The sequence below is a fragment of the Lagenorhynchus albirostris genome, chromosome 14, assembly GCF_949774975.1.
Source record: "Lagenorhynchus albirostris chromosome 14, mLagAlb1.1, whole genome shotgun sequence".
Classification (NCBI taxonomy): domain Eukaryota; kingdom Metazoa; phylum Chordata; class Mammalia; order Artiodactyla; family Delphinidae; genus Lagenorhynchus; species Lagenorhynchus albirostris.
The window spans coordinates 3,887,953-3,915,191 of NC_083108.1; the positions used below are offsets into that span (position 1 = coordinate 3,887,953).

The window sequence follows — 27,239 nt, forward strand, 5'->3', positions numbered from 1 at the left end:
ATTATGAAAACTGCCAAGGGGACCACCAAGAGGAGACCATCGCGCTCTCCCCTCTGCGTGAAGACGACCGGCGCCGGGTCCTTCCGCGGGCTCGCGGGCGCATGCGGAGACCGCCCCGGGGCGAGGGCGCAGGGCGCCTGCGCACTGGCCACACTCTGCCCGCGCGCCGCCGCCGCCGCCGCCGCCGCCGCCGCCGCCGCCGCCGCCCAGGCCCGGCCGTGCTTTCTCTCTCCAACTGGAAAGCGGCGCCAGGTTTTCCCGTCAGCCGCTGCCACGTCTCCAAATGGCTCTTCAGTGTCAGGCCTATCAGGAAATTAACTCATCACGCAGTGACAGCTGCTAATTTTTTCCCCTTACATGTCAGATGGATCGCCCGCTGAAGCTAATAATGAATCACCAAAGCCTGATTAGAAGGTGCTTCCGAAACGTATAACTGCCATCTGAGCGAACTTCTTTCTTCATGTAAAATGATATCGCCCTAGAGGAGCAGAAAACGGATTGTATTCTTCAGCAAGATGGAATAGGAGGCGGTTGCTTACGTGCGCTGGGCGCTCTCTTAAATGATGGGCTAATCTTAAACAGTAAAAGGAGTGAGAACTTAACAGCTCTTTTTGTAGTTTGCTCAATGAAGGGCCTTTCTTCTTTCCTAATTTTCTTCTTAGAACCTACTCTGGGTTAGGAGTCTAAGCTGGTACTTCAGTTCCTTCCTTATGCCATTGTTTCATGTTCGGGGTAACAAAAGATTCGATAGAACCGAGAGATACAAATTCTGCCCATTGGTCACAGGATTTCCTAGACGCGGTGCTACTAGGCAGCGGGGCCCTTGCTGCTCAGCGGGGTGGTGGGTCCGAGCGGTGCAGGTGGGCGTGGCCAGGGCCAGGCCTGGACCTCCGCGGGGTCTTCTGCATGACCTGTTAGGTGACTGAGCAAAGATCCACTGAGGCTCCTCTGGGCTGTCTTCTAGGGCTTGGGGTCCACGTGTCTGGGTTGAGTTGATAAATGAATGGAACTTTCAGTGCTACGCTGACAGCATCTTATCACATTTACTGGGTTCTTCAAAGCAAATCAGGAAACAAGAGGAGTGTGCTTTGCCTCTCAGGTGATGTGGGTCTGTCTGCTTGGGTGTTGTGTGGGGTAGGACTTGATTTGGAGAAGCCTCCCCCGCTCGGCTCCTACTGTTCAGTGAGGCCAGAGGCATCCGGAAGGATGCCTGTCTGAGCCACGCACTTCCCTTGTGACCTTATGCGGCTAGAGCTTTCTTCGTACGGAGACGGCGCTGCGGCGACTCTCCACCATGCACGCGGCATTGTCCACGTCCGTAGGCTGATTCATCCGGGCAGGGAGTCCCGGCTTCCTCGCCACGGGTCCTGGAGGCGCAATCGTTTAATTGGCTGTCGTTTAATAAAAAGGTGTTCCTTTTGGATTACACTCTCCAAGTGAATATTTCTGTTGCTTTGCTTTTTTACTTCTTTAAGGTTCTACTGTCTTCTCCAGCCCAACCTCCAGGAAGGCTAAGGCTCGCCGTGTGTCCCTTGCAGACGATTGAGCTGCGGGGAGAGCGCCCGCATCGCCCTCGGCTGCGCCTCATCATTCCGAGGCCCACAGTTGTGTATGTGCTTCTTCAATCCCCTCACATTCCAGCAGCTGTGCAGGGAGAGAGAAAGGGGAGCCCACGTTAACCCGGCTCTACAGGTAATTACAGGACACAAGAGCTTAGTGAATCCTCTGCAGTCCTTCGGAGCCTTGAAACACCTTCGGTCCAATTTTCCTTTGCAAAGGCCTGCTCCTCTCATTGTGCATACAACGTGATTGCTGGTTTGACACTGCAGGCTACACTGGTTTCATGAAGGATTAAATGCCACCCGAGACATATTTACCCTAAATAAATCACAAACGGTAAACTGCAGCATGTCAGTGTCAACACCCAGGACTGCGGCAGAAAGGTTAGCCGTACAGCACTCAGCGCAGCTAGGGATTAGCGTCCAAGCAAAGGGCCGCAGGCTACAGCTAAGGGAGGAATGATCAAGAAGAAATATTCTCACTGAAAAACATGCGCGCGCCCCCCCCCCTTTTTTAAACGTGTATGAGAAACTTGGCGAGGGGCATCATTTTGTAAAGGTCACCTTCATTCCGACAGCACGCGGGAGTTGCTGCTGTCACTGTTTGCCTACGACGGTGTTGAACAGCAGCGGAACTGCCCGGCCGTTTTTAAGCAGCTGGAGCAAGTCGTACCCAGCTAGTTCTGAATCACGGTGTCAAACCTGAAATTTTCCCTTTTATTTTTTTGGAGGGGCAGCTGTATCAAGGGAGGTGCCCTCGGATGGGCGGGACTCAGGGCTCTGAGGACGAGGTCAGGGGAGGGGTAGCCGGCTGAGCAACCCAGCCAGGCTCGTTTCCAAGCTCACCTCTCAGGGAAGGTGTAAACGGGACTTTCATTTAGACCAAAACGGTGCCGTTTTCTCTTCCTTCCCTCCCTTCTGATCTTCTCAATTTTTAGATACTAAGCATGACAGACTACGTTACTGTCACCAGAATCTAACTGGGCCACGTGCCAAACACTGAGAAAACGGCCCTGGGCTGCAGAGATGGCGGGCGGAACCCAGCACACTCGACGTGGGCAGATGGGGAAGGGAAATGAGTGTCAGACGCAGGCCAGTTCTCTTCAGTTTTTATAGCTGCCCATTGATTGGTTGGCTGCTGGAAAAAAATGTCATCATTATCTTTTAATGCTATACTTTTATTTCAAAGAAAAGAGAAACAGAACAGAAACAACCTTTGCATTTGGGGGAGGGGATGATTTTACAATTTTGGAAAAGGAAAAGGAGCAGTCGTATCAAGACACGAGTCAGCCGGCTATGGACTCGCATCCACAGTTGCGATGATCCCACAGCGAAGCACAGACAGTCCTGCTGGGGCCGAGGCTGCGGGGCACGGCTCTCTACCACTAATGTTTGATGTCAGCTCTTTCACGTGGACAGAAACCGCAGAGAAATCCTGCGAATATGATATCCACACTAAGAAACATTTGTTATAAAAGCAAAATATTGATACAAACAATATTTTCCAGAGTGCACATTTCATATAGACTTTATTGTATGAAACTAAGTCAAAATTAGAAGCATTGGGTTTTCTTAACCAAGGTTTATTTTAACTGAATATAAACGCCAAGGCTTTTCTTAACCGTAGGCTTAAGAAGGAATCTTTTAAGCAGAAGCAACCAGGGCGATGACCACACCTACGATGCCTGAAGGAAGGAAATCCATACATGAAACGAACAGGCTGCCTTTGGTTTGGGGACGCTGCGATCCTAAAATTTCCAGAAAAATGAAGAGGAGCCGACCGCTTCGACATGGTAATACGTGTAGCTGCAATTTTTAACCAAACGTGTAATAAAATGTTAAAACAGCGACATGCTGGACTGCAAGGGCAGCTGTGTCTCAAGCCATGAGACACACTGTTGTCACTCTTCTACTGCTGGGGCACAGTCCTTCCACAACTGAAACGGGAAAACATTTGTGGGGGGAACGAAAGAGAAAACAACTTAGCTTCTCGTCAGCACAGCGGACAGAACAGAGGGAAGAGCATCCAGAGAAGAACCAAACTGTAGACAGACCTGCCTCCGGCGGCCCCGCCCCACACGCGCGCCGGGCTTCCGCCCTGCGCGTCCACGTGTCCCGTGCGCGCGGTCGGCAGGGACGTCACCCGGCCCAGAGCCTGTGCGCGCTCCCGGGCAGCAGCCGTCACTGTCGCGAAGGCTTTGCAAACGGAGCGCAGGGAGCACGCGCCTTGGGTGCTGGTCGCTCCGCGTCCGCCCGGTGCCGGGGGTGGGGCAAGGCTCCGGGCTCAGGCCTCGTGAAGCTCGCTGCTCTCTCTATGGCTCTGGATTACCGCGGCCGCCGGGGAGTCCTCCTGGGTGTATATGACCATGCTCGTCAGCTGCTCTGTTTCGCCGGGGACCACAGCCTCGGCGCTGAGTGCGGCCCCGGCCTGCAGGATCTCCTGAGAGCCGGCCGTCTCTATCACGGTGTGCGAGTACACGCCCGTCTCGTCCTGCGCCCCCGGGGGCAGTTCTGTCACGATGTAATGAGTCGCCCCCTCGGGAAAGCCGCCGCCGGACTCCTGGACCATGGCCTGGACCAGCTCCTCGGTCACGATGATCTGCGAGATCTCGCCGTCCGACTCGGCCAGGTCCACGCGCTGGCCGTGGGCCTGGGCCTCCTGCATGATGATCTGGGAGCCCTCCCGGGCCAGCATATGCACGGTGCCCTCCTCGTTCACGATGACCTGCGTGACACCGTCCTTCATGAGCTGGCCGGCCGCGGCCGGGTCGCAGACTGCGAACTGCAGCACGCCCTGCACCACCTTCCTGAAGGCCAGCTGGGCGCGCTCCTGCGACGCGATCAGGGCCGCGGGCCGGACGGCGCGGCTCAGCGCCCCCGCGGGCTCCAGGGCGGTGCCACCGTCCTGCACGTCGTGGCACACGTGGATCTCGTGGGCCTCGGCCGGGGCTGCGGCGGGGTCCGCCGCCTGCCCTGGCAGCGGGACCAGCACGTCTCTGGGGCCGGCCCTGCCCTTCTCCTCGGCCGCGGCCCGGCCCTCCGCCCCTCCCAGCTCGGTGACCGCGCACAGCAGGGCGTCCAAGGCCGAGGCCGTGTCCGGCGGGGGGATGCCGGCCTCGGCCAGGTCTAGAATCCCCTGCTTGGTCACCTGCTGAATTGCAGGCCCGCTGGGGCTGAGGGGCGCGTCCATGCCATGGCCTTCCATCGGGGCCCCCACGACCACCACCTGCGTGGCTCCGTCTGCCAGCTGTTCCGGCACCCCAGGCGCGGGCGCCCCGCTCTGCCCCGCGGCGATGACCTGCCCGTCCTCCGTGATGTGCACCACCCGGGCCACCTGGCCGGCCAGTGCCAGCGTCTGCAGCGTGGCCGCGGCCGCCTCCTCCACGGAGGCGTCCAGGGCGAAGTCCCCGTCGTAGCCCTGGATGATGATGACCTGCTGCACCGGCTCCGGCGGCGCCGCCGGCCTCCTGCTGCCCCGCAGGGGCCTGTCCTTGACCGGAGACTCCTCCGCCAGTGCGGCCGCCGTGAAGGGGCTGTCCGTCTCCACGAACGTGGCCCCCTGGCCCTTCAGACGGCATTCGTAGGACTTGGACACAATGCCTAGGGGAGACAGGGACCAGTTAGAGTCCAGAAAAATGACTCTCAGGCTTAAAAGTAAGACAGTTCTTCCATAGAAGCTTTAGAACCTCAGCTGCTCAGAGCAGCCAGCTCCCAGCCTCAGGGCCTCAGCCCGGCGCTGGGCGCTCGGAGGAATCTGACACGGGTGCTCCCGGCTAAGAGCGGTCACAGAGGACATCTGTGCTGTAAGTGAGCGATGCCCACACCTCTGGTCTACTGTCCGGATACAATCTCATCGGCCTCCCTTCGCTTTTCAGCTCCTGGGGAAGGGATACGGTCGAGTCCTCTCAATTACGGTCATTTCTAACAAAATACTCAGTCGGTGGTGGTGAGTGCAGACCAGTAACAGTCAGTAGCAGTATCTCCTAACCCAAAGGAAAAATCTTTTTTTTAATGTCCAAATATCAGCTACAGTATATTTGTTTCTTCAACAAAAAGAATGAAAGCTCTGCATATTAAATTTATAAATAAGCCCTGGATAAACACAGCTCTATGAGTTTCACCTTCTGTGTCGGGTGCTAAGCTGGGGGCAAAGGCGGCTGGCCCGCCAGGCGCGCCCCCCCACCCCTTCCCCGGAGGCCTGTGGGCGGAGACCCGGGCGCCCAGCCCAGATGCAGGGGCTCTGCTTCCGGGGCTCAGGGGCGGTGGACAGGCCAGAACTGAGTGCACAGCCGTGTCAGCCACGAGAGCCGATGCCACTCTGTCGCTGTGACGTTTGGCCAAGTGCCTGGCATGCAGCCACCATTCAGCAAAGATGCGTTTGTTGAATGACTTAAATATCGTGTAAGGTGAGAAGCACTACAGCAGAGAATAAACACACTCAGGCTCACAGCCAGCCGGAGGGAAAGGAATATTCAAGCTCTCCCTTGGGGCTGGGAAGGGGAAGAGCCTGGAGACAGAGCAGCCCAGGGCCAAGCAGAGGTGAGTCTGGGGGGCCGGGGTCTTGGGCTGGGCTGGCTTTTAGGGGATTAGATAGCTCGGGCCCCGCCAGGCTCTCCGGGCCTCTTCTGACAGGAGGCACTAAGACATCTGGACCACAGTCTGTGGAGAGAAGACACCTGTTGAATGTTTTTAAGCAGGAAAGTAAAACGAGTGCATCTGTTTTAGAATTGTGACAGAGGGTACAGCATTTATTATCATAAATACTAGCCCCAAATTCCTCTTAGTGAAAACACTGTGACTATTTCAGAAAACGCAGAGATAAGCCCTTGGGACAAAGGCATATGCAAAATGCAGGGGTCAGGAGAGCCCAGAGGAGGGCAGGACTGGGGAGAGAGTGCCTGCAGGCTGCTGGCCTCAGCCCGATGGTCGGTCCCATCAGACAGCAACTGTCCCTCTCAGTCTGCATCTGAAGTCTGGACATCTGCCCGCCCAGGAAGGCACAGCAGCCCTGAGAGGCCTGCGGCTGCCGCCAGACTGAGAGTTTCAAGCCCGTCTAACAGATCCCGGGGCTGCAGGCCTGAGCTGGTCTCCTGTTACAAAAAGGAGGCTCTGGCCGCAGAACCGAGGGTGGAAGAGGAAGGATGCGGGGAGGGTGAGAGGCAGGGGCGGGTGCTGAGGACTGCAGGGTGTGTGCACACCCGGCCCCCAGTGCCACCTGTGACACAGGCGACACTTGTTTAATAACTCGACGGGGAAAGTATGAGTGAAAATTGTTGTCTCTGTCTTCATAAAAAAGAGTTTAAACAGAGTTCCTATTTTCTCCCTTAAGTCCTTAATTTTCTATCAGTTTTTTATTACAGCCTCCTTCCCTCCTAAGTAAGAGAATGATCTCTAAATGATCTATAGTATTTCTTTATCTCAATGGCAAACCACTTTTTAAAAATATTTCACTTTAGTCTCCCTCATGTAGGTCCTTTTTTAAAGAAAAGCACACTTTACCCTTACCAAAGGAGAAAAAAGGATTAAGACTTATTAGATTATTATTGCTAACATCCCTTAAACATAAGACAACAATTTTGCTTACTGTGTTGGTGCCAGTCGTATGAAAGCTTTTCCTTCAGTACGGAGTCCACTGTAAGCAAAGACCCAGACAAGGCCTGCCTTTCAGCAGGTACAGCATCTCAGGCAGGAACCACAGAAGCTGTTAAATCATATTTACCAAGAGGACATAGCAGGCTCACATCCAGACTGTAGGCAATAGTCCCGGATTGCGAATCATGCGTGAAGTTATAAAAATGCAAACTCCTGGCCCATTCTGTGTGTGCTGGGACGTTTCATGTTCTGCGTCCACAGGTTCACAGGTCAGAAGTCTCAGGAAGTCAAGCCACTGCATCCCCCTTAACTCTTGAGGCCAGAGGGAGCCTCCCACTGGGTCGGGGTGAGGGAGCCATGGGGTCTCCCGGGGCCCTGTGCTGCGGGGTCAGTAGGGGCAAAGCTTGGGGTGCGTCCTCGGGACTGATTTTCTGTACACCATGTACTTTCAGCCTCCGAGGCTCTGATTCCTAGTGAGGAAGTGAAATGTGTAAGTAATCCATTTTTGTAAGCAAAGATTAGGAACGATTAACATTTATTCTTTCTCAGAGAACTCTCTATAGTGCGAATCTTAGAAAGCTCATGGAACCATAGACTCCGTGGTCAGGAAAAGACCTGTGGGTCAATGGGACCATCCCCAGGAGCAGAAAATCCTGTTTGCTCATTCAGAGAATGCGGAACACTGGGCCCAGCGGACGCTGCTCGGGGCTGGGCCATCAGCGGCGGGTGAACCAGGCCCAGCCGTGCCCGCACCAACCAGGCCAACAGAAACCATCTTTTTTTTTTCTGGCTGCAGCATGTGGGATCTTAGTTCCCCATCCAGGGATCGAACCCATGCGCCCTGCAGTGGAAGCTCGGAGTCTTAACCACTGGACCACCAGGGAAGTCCCTACCATCACATCTTAAAAGCTGTTCAAACCTTCCCAGAGGACGGTCCCAAATGTCGCCGATTCCAGCTAAATGATCTCCCTAACTATGGCTTTCTCTTGTTTACCCTCCTAGGAAAGGGGGGGACAATGGGGACCACACAAGCAGGCTCCCAGCCAGCTCTGACTGAGGTGTTCAGTGGCAGGCAGCCACCGAGCACCCACTGCGGGGTGCCAGGCGGTCAAGGCACAGGGCAGCAGTCCCCACACTGGGAATCCGACCCCGGGGGCTCTGCAGGCTGGCCCAAGGTTATGTGAGCAGATGGAGAGTTCTAGGGAATCAGCCCAGTGTGTCTAAACTCACCTGCCCAGGGATGTGCCTGCCTTAGAGATATCCCCTCCACCTCCCCGTGACCCTCTGCTTTACAAAAGGAAAACACACCCTTCACCATGGGACCCTCAGGAGGATCAGAGTTCAGAAGATAAGCATGAGATCAGGTTAAACCACTCAGACCCTAGAAGAAAAGGGCTGAATCACCTGTGGTCCGTATGCTTTAACCTAATCGTGTGGGCATTTTCTGAACTTTAATCTTCCTGAACTATCTCTCGTCAAAGAGGTCAGAACGGGGCTCAGCGTAGGAGCAGAAGGCCTGCCCGATGGGTGAGGCACCCCACGGGCTCTGAGTTCACCCCTCCATGTAGGCCTGGGTCTCACCTGGTGGGTGTCGCCATCTCTGCTCAAGTTGCCACCTGCTAGGACCCCAAGATCTCCTGTCTACCATACTTGCCAACATCTTCCTCTGCTAGGCCTGCAACTCCTCCCCTTGCCTCTACGTTTCTACCGTGGATGGAACACTGCCCGTGCCTTCCTTACACTCTGAACCTGATCCAGTTTGTTTCTGCCCATTCTCTAAATCCAAGGTCATTTTCAGTTTAGAGTTTGGGAGAAAAAAAGAAATATGGATACAAAACATAAATAAGGCATCCTTCAAATCACCCTCCCCCGTCCCTACCTGATTACTGCCCTTACATTGAAAGAGGAGGAACTACTGTAGCTGGGAGAGAACAGATACCCTGCTCTTTGGTATTCTCTGAGGGAAATGCTACAGGCTTGAGTCCAGGCAATTCCCTTCTTCAGTCTGCAACTGGACGCGAAACCTCTTGGGTGCAGAATTATCCTCTGAATCCCGTGCGGCACTGATAATTATGCCATTCTGAACTACTTACTGACTGTATCTGAATCCGGAGGTGGGTTAAGCCACATCCAGACCATTAAGTGAACTACGTGGGTAAATACTGCTGTCACTATGGGGTGTGACAAAGCTCATCATCAACATCTTCACCTCAGCTCAGCCCGAGCCCAGGGAGCCCATCGCAGTTCATAAACGTGAGTGCAGGTCTATCTTTGATTCAGCAATTTAATAACTTCGAGTGCTGTCAGTACTGCTTTGAAAAATAGCACCTATAAAATGTAACAGCCTCAATCAGATTGAAAAAGATTCACCCACTGAAGACTCTTCCATTTCGCCCATAATGAATTAATGTTGAGCTATGTAGAAGTTCAAGTGTCATTTAAACTAATGTGAATCTCTTCTGTAACTTTACATTCTGACCGGGCTATGACCAAGAATTTACTGGGCACATCAACTTCAATTTTTGAGATCTTTCTAGTAACTATGAACTGTAACGCTCACTAATGCAAATGGCCAGATGGATACAGTATCTGGAACACAGCAAGTCTGTACAGATTTTATCCTTAACCGCTTAGTCACTGTTATTGCTCCAAAACTGCGCAAATCTTTAATGAAGCACGATAATCAACATATTATTTACATTACACTTGACAGTTTTCAAAGACAACGTAGGATTTCAGTATGCTAATAGTAGCTAATCAAATAATGTGTCTAAATCAGTCTTTTTTGGATCTGTTTCCAATAGGACAATAAGTAGCTTTGTGTAGAAGGTGCAAATGCAGGTGAAATGCAGCCTTATGCCTGTGTATGAAATCCCAACTCACTGCTTGTTTGCTTTCTTTCATGAGTACAGAGGTATTTTACTGCCTTCCCATAGCTCAACGTATTGAAAGTTTACAACTCGGTTGAAATGAAAAGAGTTCTTTTGGGGGGGGGGGCGTGGTTTGAGGAGCTGTTTTCAGGGAGGTGCTTTCTAATTAGGCTCCCTTCTCCAGAAGATTATTGTGGAGCTCAGTGCCTTCTCACCTGTCCCCTTTGAAGAGGACATCTCCAGAGCTGAAAACACAAGCTCCGTCACGCAGGAGCAGAGGAGTTAGGCTGCAGACTCATGCTCCCCGGAACCGTGCTAATGGCTCTGTTCTGCTGTCTGCCGAGCTGCTGGGAAGCTACAAATAGGGTTTACTACCTGACTACTTCCTTTTTGTGTGTGTGTGTTATTCTTTCGTTACTGTCATCATTTTTTCTCACAGAATAAATACCTTATGCTTTTGTTAAGCTTACATTTAATTAAAACGTACAGAATTTGTGCAGTAAACTCAAATGAAACAAATAAAACAAGGCCCCCTCTCTTGAAGGCATACGTTGTGAATGAAAAATGTCATTACAGACTAAAAAATTTTGCAGTAAACAGGGCCTACAGAGAGAAGTTTCCCCTGTAATGACATCCATAAAATACACAAATGGCACTTTTAGCACCATCCTGAATATGGCATTTTCTGTGCTCTATACACAATCTAAATGGTTTGCTCATAGAGCATAATACTCCATTGGGTTTATAGAACAATCAATGTTCCATAAAATGATGTATTTATCCAGTAGCAGGCTCAGCAGTTACTGGTGTACGGCACCGCAGGACAGAGGCTGGGCTCGCACGCGGGCTGCAAACCTTGGCTCACCTCAACGGCTTCATCTCATCTGTGTCAAGTAATTTGTTGAAGACTCAGCTTGGCTTAAAAAAAAACTTGTAATAAAAATTCATAGAGTTTTCAGGAGAATGAAAGCTGATGACAATAGAAAGGTCACATTGTGTCTCCACTAAAGGGGTCAAAGGTCATGAGCAGTTCTAAAACCGAAAGTAGATTTCATGCATCGCCTAGCAGATAAAGATGGCATTAAAAGGACTTGTGTGGCTGAAATGTCGACCGCACCAGGGAAGCCTGTGCTAATATCCGATGTGAGCCACTTTGCTGCCAGCAGCCAGCATTTATTTTACATTTCTAAGCTACTTCTGAAACGGTATTACATGTTTATACACTGCTAGGTTACGTCTCAGACACCGTGTGTGTTTTAGATTTTATATTTAGGGAGCGCTCTAAGCTTGAAAACGCTAGGCTGCCTCACCGTCATAATTAAAGCACCTCAAATATGACGCAAGTAAAAAGTAATGCCTTTTATATAAAAATTGGGGGCACGCATGACACTGTGCTTCTTAGGCCACATACAATTTTCCTCAACTTCAGTTTTAAGATGTAACTTTAACAAGAATGTTACGAAATCACACTTAGTGTCTATTAAAATGAAACAATATTAACAGATTAGGCTAATAAATGAGAGCCGTATTTTAACGTCAAAAAAGCTTCTACGTTTCTCAAGTGAAAGCAGGAAAAATGACAAATTAAAATTCAATGAACTATAATCTTTTAGAAATTTCAAAGCAGGTAATAAATTATTCTTATAATGGCAGTCACCAATAGTATAGCCAGTCAAATTGATATCAATAACTGCTCTATAATGTATTTATTTTTTTGGACAATAAAAATAACCGGTATTCCGGTATTCCTGCAGGAAGCCCCCCACGAGCGCCCCCTGCAGCCCAGGCTTGAATAAGTGCCCGATGCGCCCCACACAGAATGCTCTGCATCCTGGCATCCCTGCAGAAAACCCCGACCAAGTCGTTCAGGAAAGACGATCACAGCCAGTGTGGTCCAGGATCGTAGTGGGCTGTGGACCAAAATGACAATTTCACCATCTTTTTCTTTTTTTTTTGAGAGGTAACAAAGGACGGTCAGTACCTTATGTCTGTTATTTTCAAGGGTTAGAAATGCATTCTGGCCAATGTTAATAAAATTCACACACAAATTAGAAATACTGAGGTTACTGGAGAACAAAATTAAAATGCTCTTCAGATTCTGCCATGCTTGTTGAATGTGATGGCTATACAAGTGAGATTTATTTCAGAGCACAGGGCTTGTGCTGGTCATTCTGAAACCTACACTGCTGTGCACTGGCCTAAGGATGTGTTAAATACACGACAACCCGATGAATAATTTTGGTAATTATCTGCTTTATGCCACAAATAAGCACAGCGGTCTGTGTTAGAGAGTTATAGTTAAAGTCATCGCTCTGTCCTTAATTTCATGAAGGCCATTATGTTCTAGGAAGAGATGAGGAAAATTATTTTTCTGTGAAAAATTAACTGAAGTCCACATCATTTCTGAGAAGCTTTCACATAGGTTCAAACATACAGTTTTATAAGACACGCCGTGCGAGTTTTACTGAAGGAAGATGTACAAGAAGGCAGGAGCCAGATTTAGGTAACAAAAGCCTTAGTCCTTTTTTCCTCAATTATCACTAGTAGCACCCTTAGGACTGGCAGCGATCAAAGGTAACCAGATAAGACCCCTGAAAGAACTTCTAAGATATCCGGGAAAAACCAAGAATAAATTTAATGTTAAGTTGGAAATGCAGAACCGGCCAGGTTTCTAACTTTGCGTGGAGGGTCTCCACAGGCCTCGGTATTTCCACGGGCACTGAAGAGTGACAAAGAGTAAAAGACAATATTTTACCTTTAAAGTCACAAACCCTAAGCAATTTTGTATCATATCAGACCCTTAGGTATATACCATCACTCCCCTGCATGAAGATCTAATGGGAATCACACACACAGATCTCCCTCAGGAAGATGAGTCCTTTCAGGTCATCCTGACAGGCTCCTGGGCACGGAGGCTGCGGGAGGGCATGTTAACTGCTCTCTGCTCCTGCCGAGGCCTGTCCGTCAGGATGTGACCACAGAACTTTGGAAATCTGACTCGCGGCAGAAATAGTGTCATCGTGCTTCACGAATGTGACAAGACGGGACTAAAATTAGAAGGTAAGGTGCCCTGATCTCGTCATTTACCCTCAAAGAGCACTTCTTCAAACGGCCAGGTGGTTTACTAGCAGAAAGCGCTCAGATGCCTTGAACAAGGCAGGGCGGGTGGGGGCTGTGTGTGTCAGTGCACTTGGCATCCTGCATTCATTCTGGGGGTCACGGTGGGCCCTGGCCACCATGGGGGAGCCCATCTGGGACACTCGTGTGCTTCCCCAGTGCGGCTCTCACCCTGCACCTCCGACCTCACCTGTCTCGTGCTCGTGGTACCAGCTGATGAAAAGTAAACTGCGCCCCACACGCTTGCATTTGGGGAGCTTGGGGGCTTGAACAAGCAGTGGAGTTTTAGGCCAGCAGCATTTCTGAAGGCCTTCGAAGACTCCAGATAAACAGCAGCCCTGTCTGTTTACTGCAAGGCTGCCTCCGTTTGACTTAAAGATGTTAACTTAGACTAGCACTGACATTCTTTGGGGAGCTATGGAATCAGAAAGTTAGGAAGCCCGACGATCTTTTCCTAAATGTGCTCTGACCACTTATAAAACTCCCCATACAGATAATGCAATATTAGGAGACAAGGCCTAGTTTTCAAAAGTTGTAACTGTTACGCGCACTTAAAAGGTAAAATTACGCAACTAAGGAGCCCAGCCAAGCCGTTAGGGGGCCTCCGCTAACAGGCTGACTTCACGGGCCAGCAGCAGATTGAACTGGCCTTTGTTTCTCTGGCAAACCCTACAAAAAAATCACATTCACTTTTGGAGGCAGGTTCAGATTTCCCGTGTTTCATAGTCCCTTCCTATCCTTGCTGAGGAAATGAGAGCAGGCTGACGTCTGTCTCCATCGTAGACACTTTTGTATGAAGGTAAAAAGCAAACTACTCCTCAGTCACAGCACAGAGGCACCATTAAAATCAAATTTACAGTATGCGGGACCTGCAGCCGGGCAGAGCTCACTGTTAGTATTTTAATCATTTGCAGGGCTTTCGGAGGTCCCGCATCGTTCACGGCCGAGCGGCGGCAGCACTGGTACACTCAGAACGATGCGCGCTGCTTCTCCACGTACTACACGAATCATCCGCTCTGGGCACGCGGCTGCTGCCTTCCTGTTAGGCTGCTGTGGGTGAGGGCGCCCTGAGCATCTCGTGGCTGGGACCTGCCCCCGAGGATGGGCTCTGACGACAGCAGACACCCTGAGTCTCGACAGTGAGAACACGGGGCGCCGGCGCCCAGGTGTGGGCGGCAGGTGCCGAGGAAGGTCCGGCAGTGAGGACCTGACCACTGAGCTCTAAGACAAGCAGAGTCAATGCTGACTCGAGTCCGTGAAAGTTCGAGGGAGTAGTGGTTGTTGGCCTGTCCTTCCCGGGGTCCACCAGGCTGACTCGGGGGGCGCTGGGTGCTGTCCTGATCTAAGGCTGGTCCGCCCGGCACTCGGCCTTCTCTGCAGTGAGGACAGGACAGAGGCAGGGTCGGGGTTGGGGAGACTATTGGTCAAGGTGGAAAACAATGATATATTTTCTTCTGAGCCAGTGAATTCCACCATCTTTATTTTGAACATCTTCCTAAATACCTAAGTTAAACTCCTCTGTTAAAATTGCAGAATGTTTATATGCCTGGGATAAGAAACGTTAAAACTGATTTAAAAATATCAAACAAAAGACAAATTTTGAGGCTTGAACCCTCGCTTGAGTGGAATGAGTGGAATGAATGAAAATAAACTTACAAATTGAAACACTGACTGAAACGCCAGCCATTGAAATCTCAGGTCCATGACATGGACAATGCCAGGCGCCAGCAGCTGCCCCGCTCCTGCCGGGCGGTGCTCCCGAGGGGCAGGGAGGGGTCAGGGACCCTTTGAAAGCTCAGGACAGCTGAGCGGATGCGTGCACGGTGGGACGCCAGCACCACAGCAGGACACGTAGCTGCGTCACGTGTCTAGAGGTAGCGCTTTGTGCCCCGGGGTCTCAGCAGTGGCGCATGCCACCTGTAAAGTCCTCCAGCAAATCTCCGTGGTGCAGGTTCTGAACCAGGATTCAATATGCAGTGAGGCGAGAGTCCAGCCAGGGGGACAGGGATGCACACAGCATCACATGATTCCTTTGGGCTGCATCCAGAGGAGAACCTGAAAACCATCTCTCTGAAATATTACTGGTTCGCTAAGGGGTTGAAAGGCTTTAAGTGGGCAGCCCTGTTAAGGAGAGTTCGCTCTCCGATGGTTGCTCTCCGATGGGCAGACACACAGCCACCAGACAAATGACGTCGGGGACCTAACACCAATCCCTAACAGACATTTCTCAAAAAGGTCTAGGGTGAGCATACTTTCAGCACAACTTCCACATCATTACGAACTGAATTGGACAGCAAGAAATCATCTCCCAAATAACAGACCTGGGCATTGAAAGATGCTGAGTCATCAAAGGAAGATAGGCGATTACTTACCCTTGATTTGACCAGGACAGAAAGGCACAGCAGAGCAGGTGAAACCCTTCAAGAGAATTCAAAACCAGCGAAGAAACAAAGTGTTTCGTGGTAAATTCTCACTTACCCAGTAAGACTAATCGTTAAATCTCTAGGTATTCTAAGGTTTTAGTTCCACTTATATTACTAACTTAAATTTGCTGGCTGCTCCAATTCAGGAACTTGGGTATTTCAGATCATTTTCTTAATTATTTATGCAACAATGCTATTAATATAAATACTAACATTGAGGCTAAATTCCTGTATTTAATCCCTTACATCAGTAAGGCAAACGTGAACTTTTTAAGGAATGAATAATCTATTTGAAGCTACTGGTATGACAGATAATTACAATAATAATAATTACAATAAATAAAATACAAAGTAACTAGATAACGTACAAATAGCTATGCCTTCAAAGAAGGAACTCCCTTGGTCTAGGCTAGGGATCAGGAAAGTACTCACTGACACCTGGGCCTTGAAGGCTGAGTAGGAATTCGTCAGGAAGTGAAGAAAAGAGTGGGGAGGACCCCACGCCATTCTAAGCATACGGCAAAGCCAGCAAGTGGTGTGGCTTGGCTACAAAATCCTAGCGTGGCAGGACGACAGAGGGACAGAGTGAAAAGGCGGGACTCGTCAGATCCCACGAGGCCCAAGCGCGTGAATCTGGGTATCGGATAGTGACAGGAAGGCACTGAAGCAAGTGAAGCAAGGAAATGACATGTTCACATTTGTATTCTTGGGAACGAATTGTGGTGAGGCTGCAGGACTGTCTCTGGCAAAGGTGTTCAATGCAAGGAGCCTCACCTGGAGGCCTCGCAGGGGCCGAGGTGCAGGAGACTTAAGAGGTGAGGGCAGGGCACGTGCGTGGTTTCAGTGGGGACAGAAAATGGGGAGGGCCTGGGGGATGCTGCGGGGGCCTGGACAGACCTGTCAAAGGGAGCTGCAGCTTGCACGCCTCTGCTGCTCGTTCCCGCACACGCGCTCTCTGCACGCCTCTGCCGCTCGTTCCCGCACACGCGCTCTCTGCACGCCTCTGCCGCTCGTTCCTGCACACGTGCTCCCTGCACGCCTCTGCCGCTCGTTCCCACACACGCGCTCTGCACGCCTCTGCCACTCGTTCCCGCACACCGCCTCTGCTGCTCGTTCCCGCACACGCGCTCTGCACGCCTCTGCCGCTCGTTCCCGCACACGCACTCTGCACGCCTCTGCTGCTCGTTCCCGCACACGCGCTGTGACCCTGTGCTCGCTCCCCTGTTCCTTTCCTGTTCAGCTCTGCTTCCTCCCCCCCAAACATCCACCTAGCGTGGGAAGGGACCTCGAGGCTCCGTGTTGCGCCAGCGCCTAGCCCGACGGCACCAGGGGTTTCCACACAAGGAAGAGAAGGAAGCGGTGCCCGTGGGGCAGAGGTCCCGGGCCCAGGCGGGGGCAGAGGTGAAAGATTCACGTGGAACAGCCCCGGGCTTTCCCTGTGGACTCTGCCCTCGTACGGAGCACAGCACCCCTCTGCTTTAGTTCACGTCCTGAGCCGCTCCCCCTCCCCTCGCCACTGTCTGGGCTGCAAGGTCCCCGGACAAGGACGAGGTCCCGGGTGCCTTCTGACCCTCCAGCAAGCGGTGCACTGCGGTGCTATGGGGGACGCGGGGCATTTGGGACAGCAGGAGCAACTGTTTCCACTCTGACTTCAAGGAAATCAGTCCAGCAAGAATTTAAACGTTTTCTCCTGTAACAGGAGAAAAGCCTGAGACTCCAGTTTCTGCTCCGTGAGCCTGGACGGAGGCTGCTCAGGACACACAGCCGCGGGGCTGTCAGTGTGACACTGGCCTGGCGGCTCTGCCCATTATAGAATTTGAACGTGTTTCTATCCTCGGCCATGTACTAGTTAACTTACCCCCTTAGACTGCAGCTTAATGACTGGGAGCGTCAGAGCAGCGATCAGTAAAATGTAAGTCAAGGGGGAAAGTGCTATGATACGAATTCTGCAAATCTGCCTCAGATGGACTTCCAGAATGATTCTTGTATTCATTTGATCAAGCTTCTTATATAGCACATAAAGTTATCTCTGCTACTTTAAAAGCCAATTAAAAAGGGGGAATATTACATCCATATACGTACAATATCATATCCCGAAGAGAAAGAAAACATATCAATTTAATTTTTCAAGAATAATGACGCTGCACAGGCAAAATATGTTATTTGCAAATGAGTGCTTGCAAATAGCAGGCTCTCTTACCTTGTCATTTCAAAGCAAAGCAAACATTTTAAACGTAATTATAAAAATGTATGAAAATACTCCAGTTGAGTTTTTTTTAAAGGCAGAAAATGTCAAGGATTCCAGCATCGCTCAAGAGTGCAGCTCTCAGTTTAGAAGTCAAGCTGAGAATCAGATTCCCGTGCGAGAACCAAGTACCTAGCTGCTTATCTTTTGGCATCGTGCTTTGGGCCAAGGGAAAGGTTGGGCTTGGCCGGCAACTGCACGTTTGCTGCTACCAGCATTGAGATGGGGGCCCCAAATAAGGAGGGGTGACCTCCCCCAGGCAGTGCGTGGGAGGCTGAAAGGAGATCTCAGTTAGGGAAAGAGACCGAGGGCACACTGGTGACTGGAGAAGAGTCAGAGCCAGAGAGACGACTAGGCAGTCAAGACCCTGGCGGAAGGCGGGAAAGAAGAGGGTGATCAACCATCTGAAAGGTCAGAAAGAAACACCATCAAGACTGGAAGTAGGTCTCGAATAGGTAATGTGTTACCAGGAAGACCACGGCATTTATCCCCCAACCTGAATACTGTTGAGAGAAGCAAGGGCAGTGATGGGTCAGAACATGAAACAGGGGGCGCAGACCACACACCGTTGTAGATAAACCAGGACATATGTTGGCCTAGGTTCCACGACTAACATGGTACAACGATCCTGGCGTTTTTCCTTTAGAGCACGTTGGTACTGAGTGTGAATACCCACACACGGCATTAATCAGAATACAACACTACCTGATTAGTGGCTTCATTAATAGAAAGGAGAAAAGGAAGGTATTCAAAACTTGGAATAACATTTACAGAAATATGGAAATTCATATGTTTTCCTTCACCTCTATTCACTATTAAATGTCATCAAGTGTTTTTCTGAACAAAAATGTCCCACTCTTTCTTGGAATAGCAAGACAATCAGAATGACAGTACTGAATTAATTCCTCATTTGCTGGCTGAAAGAAACTCGAAGCTGAATTGCCAAAGGGCAGACTAGAGAGAGTGACACCATACATCTCAGCTTTTATATATGTCCATTTGATTACTGCGCTTGTATGTCTGTATTATCTTGCTGGTCTAACAGCTGTTGTCTTACTTCATTTACAGAGTGCCAAGGTATCTATTAGTAGTAACTAAGCTGTGAAAAGTATTACTAAATAAGTGGAATTCTTAATAGAAATTCCAGGAAGTCCAGTGGATAAATCACAGACATAAAAGGAAGGAAAAAATACCTCCTAGGAAAGGTTCCATTAAATGCGCCTTAGAAAAGCTGGCCCGGGACTGCAGCCCGCCCAGGGGCCAGGGTGCTCCCACGGGAGCCTCCCCTGGACCTCCTGCGCTGCGCCTCCAGCGGTGGAAAATCCAGCCTCACCTGCTGTTTTTCAGGGGCTTTGAGTAACTTCTGCCGTCTGGGCCTCCCTCTGACTAGTGACTCCTACTGGCTGGAATAAACACTGTTTGCTTTTTCTGCTCTTACTTTTGACACTGTCCTGGCTGGTGATTAAACAACCACAGATCAACCTTGTAGCCAGTTTTCCCTATCCAACAGACAACCAACCCTGAAAATTATAACTTAGCCAGCCCACCTCACGGAGCTTGGTTCTTTCTTAAAAATACACTTTTATTATTCAATTTTTGGTTTTACTGTCCCACTTTTTGAATTTATTTATGTGTAGAATCAGAATACTAAACATTCTAACTGATATACTCAAAATTAGCTTGAATTTTGGACACAGCATTATTAATAGAGAAGGCTTCATTCCTTTCCAATCTACAAAGAAAATGTCACGAACATAACTTATCTGGCCCAAACTTAGCTTGGTCATACTGAAGGTCAGAGGGCAAGGGGCATTTGGGAGGAAAACACCAAATCCCGATAAGAGACTTTTCGGCTTGAACCTTCACAGAACATGTGGATCTAGAGAGAGGAAGTTTTTTTTTTTTTTATTATTAGGCTTAAATTCAACACTATGAAAAGAGAATATCAAGGAAGAGAGGCCATTAGTGCACGGATTCTTTGCACGGCCACTGAAAGGGGCTGAGCCGTGCTCCTGGTTCTGCCCGTGACAGATCCCGAGACTGGACCGGTGGGGACAGGCCTCCGCGGTGCTGATGGCCACGGTCTTGCCGCGGACTGGCTCGGCTTTCTATCTATTGGATGATGAGTGCATTCACCTAACGTATCAGAATGATGAAACCTTTCCTGGAACACCCAAATACGAGACAGACGGGAAGGGAAGCAGTGCGGGCTGGGTGGGCAGAGAGCTCCAGAGCTGCCCGGCGTCCCATCCGCCTCCCCGAGAAGGCCCAGGCCTCTCGGTACCTCGTTTAGAACCCATCGGGTCAGGCGCTCTCAGCTTCTCCTCGCTGGAGAGTTCTGCGAGTCCAGGATAACGCCGGTACTCTCGGGGATAGCTGACCAACCTGACCCCCACCACTGTCTAGTCTACAGAAAACATCATCTAATCATGGGTCTCATATTGTTACCTTTAAAAAATGAGGTGGTGTAGCCAGATCCTTTCCTGTTAAGATATGAATAATAAACATTCTCTTAAATATCTTAACACACCTCCACCTCCACAATACAGTAGCTGACTGTGTTATTTAGATTTGGAAATTAATGGGCTGATGGTAGCATTACAGCTCACGTGGATTTACAGTCATCGTATTTGGCCCAGTGTGATTTCAAATAAGAATTACTTCTGATTGTTTGAGTGGAAATTCAGAAACATGAAAAGAAGCCATGTTAAAACTGGCTGGTTCATCACATGCAAGTACTGCACATTAAGATGGGAAATACCCATTCATGAAGATAATGAAAATGGACATGAATATAATAAAATACCCGGTTTACAGACTCTGAGACCTACATAAGCAGTAGATTTGCTCCTTCTACTTAAAAGCATGTTCATCCAACCCCACCCCAATTCATATTTGATCTGCAGTCCAAAAACAAAGCCCTGTGGTCTGTTAGCACAAAACCTTATAAAATGACTCAAGATTCTCGACATTCAAGTTCCCATTTTTTGAAAAGAAGAGGGTGCAGGGGTGACAAGTATTATAGCCGAGAACAAACAGTGCAGCAAAGAAAGCAGCAGATCAATGGATGCCCCCCGACTCTGGCGCTCATGAAACAGCCACGTGAATAGCACCGCGGAGAACAGAAGACGACGACGATACAATTGGTGCTTTTGTTTTATAAGGCTGGCAAAGACGGGCCTGGCAGCCTTCATGTTTCATTTTCATGAAACTTCAGCCACATTTCCAGGGCAACATTTCCACTGTTTGCAGGCAAAGGGTCCCTGTGCAGGAGGCCAATGGCTTGCCAATGATTTTGCTGAATGCCCCAACTTAAGCCAGAAAAAGGAATTTAAACACTCAGATAGGTTGAGTACTGATAATCCTATCTAACAATGTAAACTGAATGATTTAGTTATTAACATGCATTTTAATTAAAATGAGTAACTTTTAATTCCCAGTTAGACATAAAACTTTCTGTTGAGATGATCATAGCTATACGTTTTACATGCATACATACTTTTTTCCTAATCTAGCTGAAAAAAACAGTCCTCATTGAGACACATATTGCTGATACTGCATTCTTTTACTTTACAATGATATCCTAGAAGAAAGTCTTGGCTACAATGGAATGTGCACCAGTATGTTTAGCCTGAGTTGACTGCAGCAGTAACTAGGGTAAGAACCCAGAAGACTCTGATATACAAAAACATCTTTAGTCTTGGCCCAAAACATTAGGTATGTGGTGATCTTTAGCAGAAAGTAAGAAATTTTAAACAACACCACAGGTTCAATAAGTGATAGCTTTTTTCCCCCCAAAACCAATCAAATATCATATGGTTTTAGTCATATCTGGCATATTTATATGATTTACTCACAATAAAATTAATATACAACTAATATATTTATTTCATGCCACCTAGCTTAAACATATCAACGAAAATCTCATTTGTCACTACCAACTGTCACGTTTTAGAAAAAGGCCATATATATGAGATAGGAACAAGGCTATTTTAAACTCAGACCCACTTCCCCATCAGAAGGATTACTGAGGGTTGTTCCTAATACTGGAAGAATAGGAAAGGAAGACACACCACCAGCAAACTCTAAGCCAAACAACCCAAACCAGTCTGAACAAAGTCTAAGGTAACAGGATCCGTGAACAATATGGAATCTTCTAGTGGCTTCTTGAAGTCAAAGCCAGAGCTATCAAGGAATCTAGTTGTAGAGGCTTTGTCTCCTTATAAAAACAAAATACCCTTTCATGAAATTTTATGTAAACAAGTTAATTTTGTGCGCTTGTTCAAAGGGCAAGACATATTTTCCCTAAAATGCTACTATATATTCCTAAAAACTGATCTAATGCCACTTCTGTGAATTATGAAAACTTTTTACAGAAGTTTTCATAATTTCTAAGGATGTTCTAAGGAGGTCAGAAAAGGCCAACTGCTCTCATCGACTAGAACATTTTCAGTAGCGTTTTATATTTTGGCCCCAAAGATCAAAATCTTATGCTGACCATATTTCCATATCTCTCAGTACCTTTTTACAGAAGCACAGAGCACAGACACCAAAGGTTGAAAGTAATCAAAATAATTCACAACTGCTTAGCACCTCTTAATGCCCAAAATAAACCTAGCAGTTTAGCAAATTTAAAACTTTTGTCATTGATTATTAAATCAGCTGGCTCCCTGCAAATATTTCTCTGTACTAATCTTCAAGTATATATATACTTAGTCGGAGGTTGGACTCACATCAAGATGCAGGGCACTTGACCTGGCAAGTTACTCATTTTAACCAACAGCTTAGATAGAGCCACAGGGGCAGCTTATCAAACCTGACCACAATAGAATGTTACGGCTGCCATGGAAGGGAACCCCATCTTTGGCCACTTTAAGAAAACACAGTACTTGCAAAGGAGAGCACTGCATTCAGTGCCAGGAACTGTGTTTTAATGGAGGGGCACAGACTGCAACACGTCCACATGGAGGTGACGCAGGAGGCAAAGGCTCCCTGTCCAGAAACCTCACCATAGGAACAAAGGAGGGAGGGAGGGACTGAGCAGGCTGCCTTGGCAAATCTAGATTTGGTGGGTGGAATTACGGACATAAAAACAGTCTGCAAGTATCTGGCAAGCTGCCATGGAGAAGAGGGATTGCACATCCCTGTGTAGCTCTCTCACCATGAGAATTTTCTAAAAATTAGAGCAATTTACTCATGGATACACACGTGGAAAGATGCTCAACGTCATTAGTCACTAGGAAAATGCCAATTAAAACCACACAAGATACCACTACACACTGACTAGAAGGGCTAAAGTTAAAAAGACTGATAACGCCAAGTGCTGGGAGGACGTGGAGCACCGGGAACTCTCGTGCGTTGTTAGTGGGAATGCGAAATGGTACAGCCACTGTGGGAACCAGTTAGGCAATCTCTCAACACATGACCTCGAAATCCCGTTCCTAAGGAAATGAAAGCGTATGTCCACACAAAGACCTGTGCCCAAATGTTTACAGTACCTGTACTCATTATCACCCACAACTGGAAACAATCCAAATATCCATCAACAGGAAAACCGAAAAGCACACTGTGGTATATCCATACAATGGAGTAATGCTCAGTAATAAAACAAATGGCTGCTGGGTGCAACAACAGGAACGAATCTCAAAGGCATTAGGTGGAAAAAAAGGCTACACACTGTACAATCTCATTTATGTGACATTCTGGAAAAGACACTACTACAGGGACAGCCAAGAACTGGGGGTCGGGTGAAGGGACACCAGGAGACATCAGGGGTGATGGAAAAGCTCTATAACTTGACTGTGGCAATGGTTACATGACTGCACACATTGGTCAAAACTCATCCAGCTGCAAACCTAAAAAGGATTAAATTTACTGTTTGTAAACTGAAGCTCAGTGTTCTTTTTAAAGTCAATGCTCTACATATAGACACTTGAGTTCCTTGTCACGAAAAGTTCTTGAGCAGCATCTAGATGACTTCCCGTCACAGGGGTTATGGGTCATGTTCCTGCATTCAGTGGCCAATTGATCCTTTTGCATCTAAGGAACTTAGGAGCTGAAAGTTATGCAACACCATGACTTTCTTTTCCTTTCTTTTCTTTTCACCATGACTTTTCTTTTCCTCAAACATCTCCAGTTGTTTAGAGCAACTCAAAGACTTACTTTTAGCAGCTGAAAACAAATCTGCTCTGTCCAGTGGCATATTTATTTTCTACAGACAATGCAAATCCTATGGTTCCTATAACCTTCTGAAGTCTAACAATTACAAAAATCATTAGGCTGAATTATCATTTACTTTTTTTTTTATCTTATCGATGATACAGAAATGGGCAAGGCTAATTCAAAGGGCAATGAATATACACAGAAGCCAAATATGTATAAATTAGATACCTAAAAAGAGGAGATGCAAATTATCTAAGGCTGAAGGTGGACTCTTATCAGGAAGGCTTAGTGTTATGTCTGTAGGAGATACCAGGAAGTTTTCCCTGCTATTTGTATTGACATTTGTCAATGTACGTTACACTCTATTTAATTAAGGAAAGGCCATATCTTAAGTGAATGTGGCTTTATATAAAAATGGGGATGTGACTATCTACCATATGGCTGTAACTGTGGTCAATTAACATTGTTTTTTATTTTCCATTTATCCTTTATTTAGTTATACTTGTACTGAACATTGGCTTTCTGCTTCGTTTCGTTGTTGTTTTGCTTGTTTGTTTTTGGTATGCTCCAGTGGAAGCCATATGTGAGAGACCCACGGTGCTCCCTCACCAGCCCTGAGTGATCTCATGGTTACAGTGACAGTGTGAGAAGAATGTCAAGCTGTTGCTAGTTTAGATGGATCTGTGTGTGCGTAGAAAGCATGAGAGTGAGTGTGCTCCAATACTGCTAAAGAAAGGGGGGAAATCCCACAGCTGTTCCAATGGTCATTAGGGGCTTCTCTTTTATACTAATAATACTGATGACCACTTACAAACATGATAAGGCTTTTTTTTAATCTGGCCACACTGCTCTCTTTTCCTTAATAACGTGATTTTAGGTAGACTTCAAGACTCAGGTAGCTACAGATTAAAATCCAAGCTTGGCTACTAACTAGCTGTATGTGCCGAGACAGCTTATTTAACCTTTCTAAGCTTCTGTTTCTGTCTTCAGGATGGGGTAACAGCAGCTTGCAGGATATTTTAAGTATTGGGAACAGTGTGCAAAGCACCAGGCAGCACATGCTGGGCCTGCAGTGCTTCATACATGGCGGACACCCTTGTTCCTGATTCCTTCCAGAACTGCTGACTTCAGAAGTCACTATTGCTTCTGAAAAAAGCCTCCTATACCATGAGTCTGACCCAATATTTATAACAGTGCTTGGTGGTATCACACATGGAGCTATGCTGCTCCCCACGTGCTCTGCCACGGCAGCTTTCAAAGCTGCTTTTCACAAGTTAGGATGGTGTTCAGAAGGCTGTGTGTTAGAAAGAGCGTAAAAAATTTAATGAATTTACAGTTAATTGCAGCAGCATCAATACTGGTTGATTTAAACAGTGCATGTTTTGGGAGAAGCATTATGCAGCAGAACTTTGTGTTCTGATTGGCAAAGAGGGTCTATTTGCAGACTATTAAATGCACGTACTCAGCTACAAGTTACTGATGAGTTTATGATATTTAATGGTTTATCTTGGGGTTGAAACCAAGTACAAGCAACTCCTGACCCCGAAACTAAGGTAATATGTGAAGTGGTACTGTGAACTCAGAACAACTGACAAGGTAGGAAGGATATACCTACCTTTGATGTAAACCCAACTGATGAGATTTAAAGGAATGTAGTCTTTCACCCTATTTTGGGTAAAGATCAATACCCATAATCTTTTTTTCTTAACATACTAAACATGGGGAATCAATTCATAACCATTCAGTTTAAATAAGGTTTTTTAAAAAATGTGATTGTTCCCTACCAATGAATATCCAATGTCCAGGATCCAGGATCCAACACCCTACTCCCACTCCAGCCTGGACTTCAGGTTTTGAGGCAGGCAACACACAGCACGGTGCTCGGGCCTCCCTCTGGTTGGTAAGGGCAGCCCCCCGGTACAACAGCTGCTTCACCCCAGTTCACGTGAGCTACCTGAGGGATGAAACACAGCATGGAATTTGGGGAGCAGAGGTCAATGAATGACAAGTGTGGAAAAGGGGACATTGCTTACAGGAAGTTAAAGGGCAAACGTTCCAACTGAAGTAACCACAGAGAGGAGGCCAACTGGATGGCTGTGAACACAGAAAACCGTGCCTGAGCCTCTGAGTCGTGGCCCCCAAATTTAATTGTACACAACTCATTCACTGTGGCTTGAAACAACTGATTCAGTTTATGAGAAAACTGAGATTTAACCAAAAAAATTTCCCTGGGGAAATGTAGGAAATCGAGCCTTTTCTTTATGACTATGATTTTGAAACTGTAACCTGCATCAACTCAAGCTACCATCAAATGCCTGAAATCAATTGTCAAGAAAGACTCTCTCCATAATGCATTAAAAAGAAAAATGAAAAAAAAAGAAAAGAAACAGGAAGAAACCTTGGCACCTCTGTTTGGAAACTGGTTAAGAGATAATGTGCGAAACTCAAAACTTCAAGTATTCATAAGATTTAAAAAAAAACATTTAAAACAAATGATTTGACAGCTGCAAATGCAGGATAACACCTAGCTGAATTATAGAAACAGTGTGGATAATTACTTTTTTCAAACGTAGGGTTCTGTGGACCAAGGTCCTGTCTGAAGGTCCCTGCAGCACAGTTCCTGTGCAGTAATACAAATCCCGTCGTCATACCGCCCTAAGTCTCTTCATCATCTGCACATCAGTAAGAGTGATGAGAGGCATCCCATGATTCCAGCAGTCTTCCTTTGAAGGATCCACACGTTAATTACTGCACTAATTATGGTTTTTTGAATAACTAACTGAAGTAAGCAGCCTATGGGAGGTACAGGCATAAACCTAAGACTGAGAAAATACTAGTTACTGAATCATCAGTGTAAACTGACGCACTGAACAGGTTTAAAAGAAGTGGAAGCAGTGGATTTTAAAAGACAAGCATCTTCAATAATTAGGGCTCCCTAAAGCAAAAAGAAATGTTATTTCTTAATGGCAAGTGTATTTAAACTGTTATCTAAAGATCTGAAGGTAAGTCTGCTTAATTCACTGCTGCTTCTTTTGTTATTAGAAAAACATAATTGTTCCAAATAATTAGCACTAGGGTACATCACAAGCTGACAACAAAATTATAGAAATCTTCATATTCAGAACCCTCTAGCTGGCTATTAGGAACAGTTTCTGATCATAACCCATTAGTTGAAGCGCTGTGAGTTTTTGATTGCCACCAAATAACCTCAGATATCTGCCTAAGTGAACAGCCCCTGTTTACCCAGAGTTCTCCTGACAGTAAATTTGCT

General features: G+C 47.7%; 1 protein-coding gene across 2 annotated transcripts in view; it reads right to left on the minus strand.

Annotated features, from left to right (window-relative positions):
- Positions 1-2,716: 2,716 nt before the first annotated feature.
- ZNF407 (zinc finger protein 407) overlaps positions 2,717-27,239 on the minus strand; it is a 425,669-nt gene continuing 401,146 nt past the window's right edge. For both annotated transcript variants that reach the window (XM_060122030.1, XM_060122031.1), the window contains exon 9: positions 2,717-5,159. In XM_060122030.1, the coding sequence (XP_059978013.1) occupies positions 3,844-5,159 (1,316 nt within the window). In that variant the 3' untranslated portion in view covers positions 2,717-3,843. The remainder of the gene's footprint in view (positions 5,160-27,239) is intronic.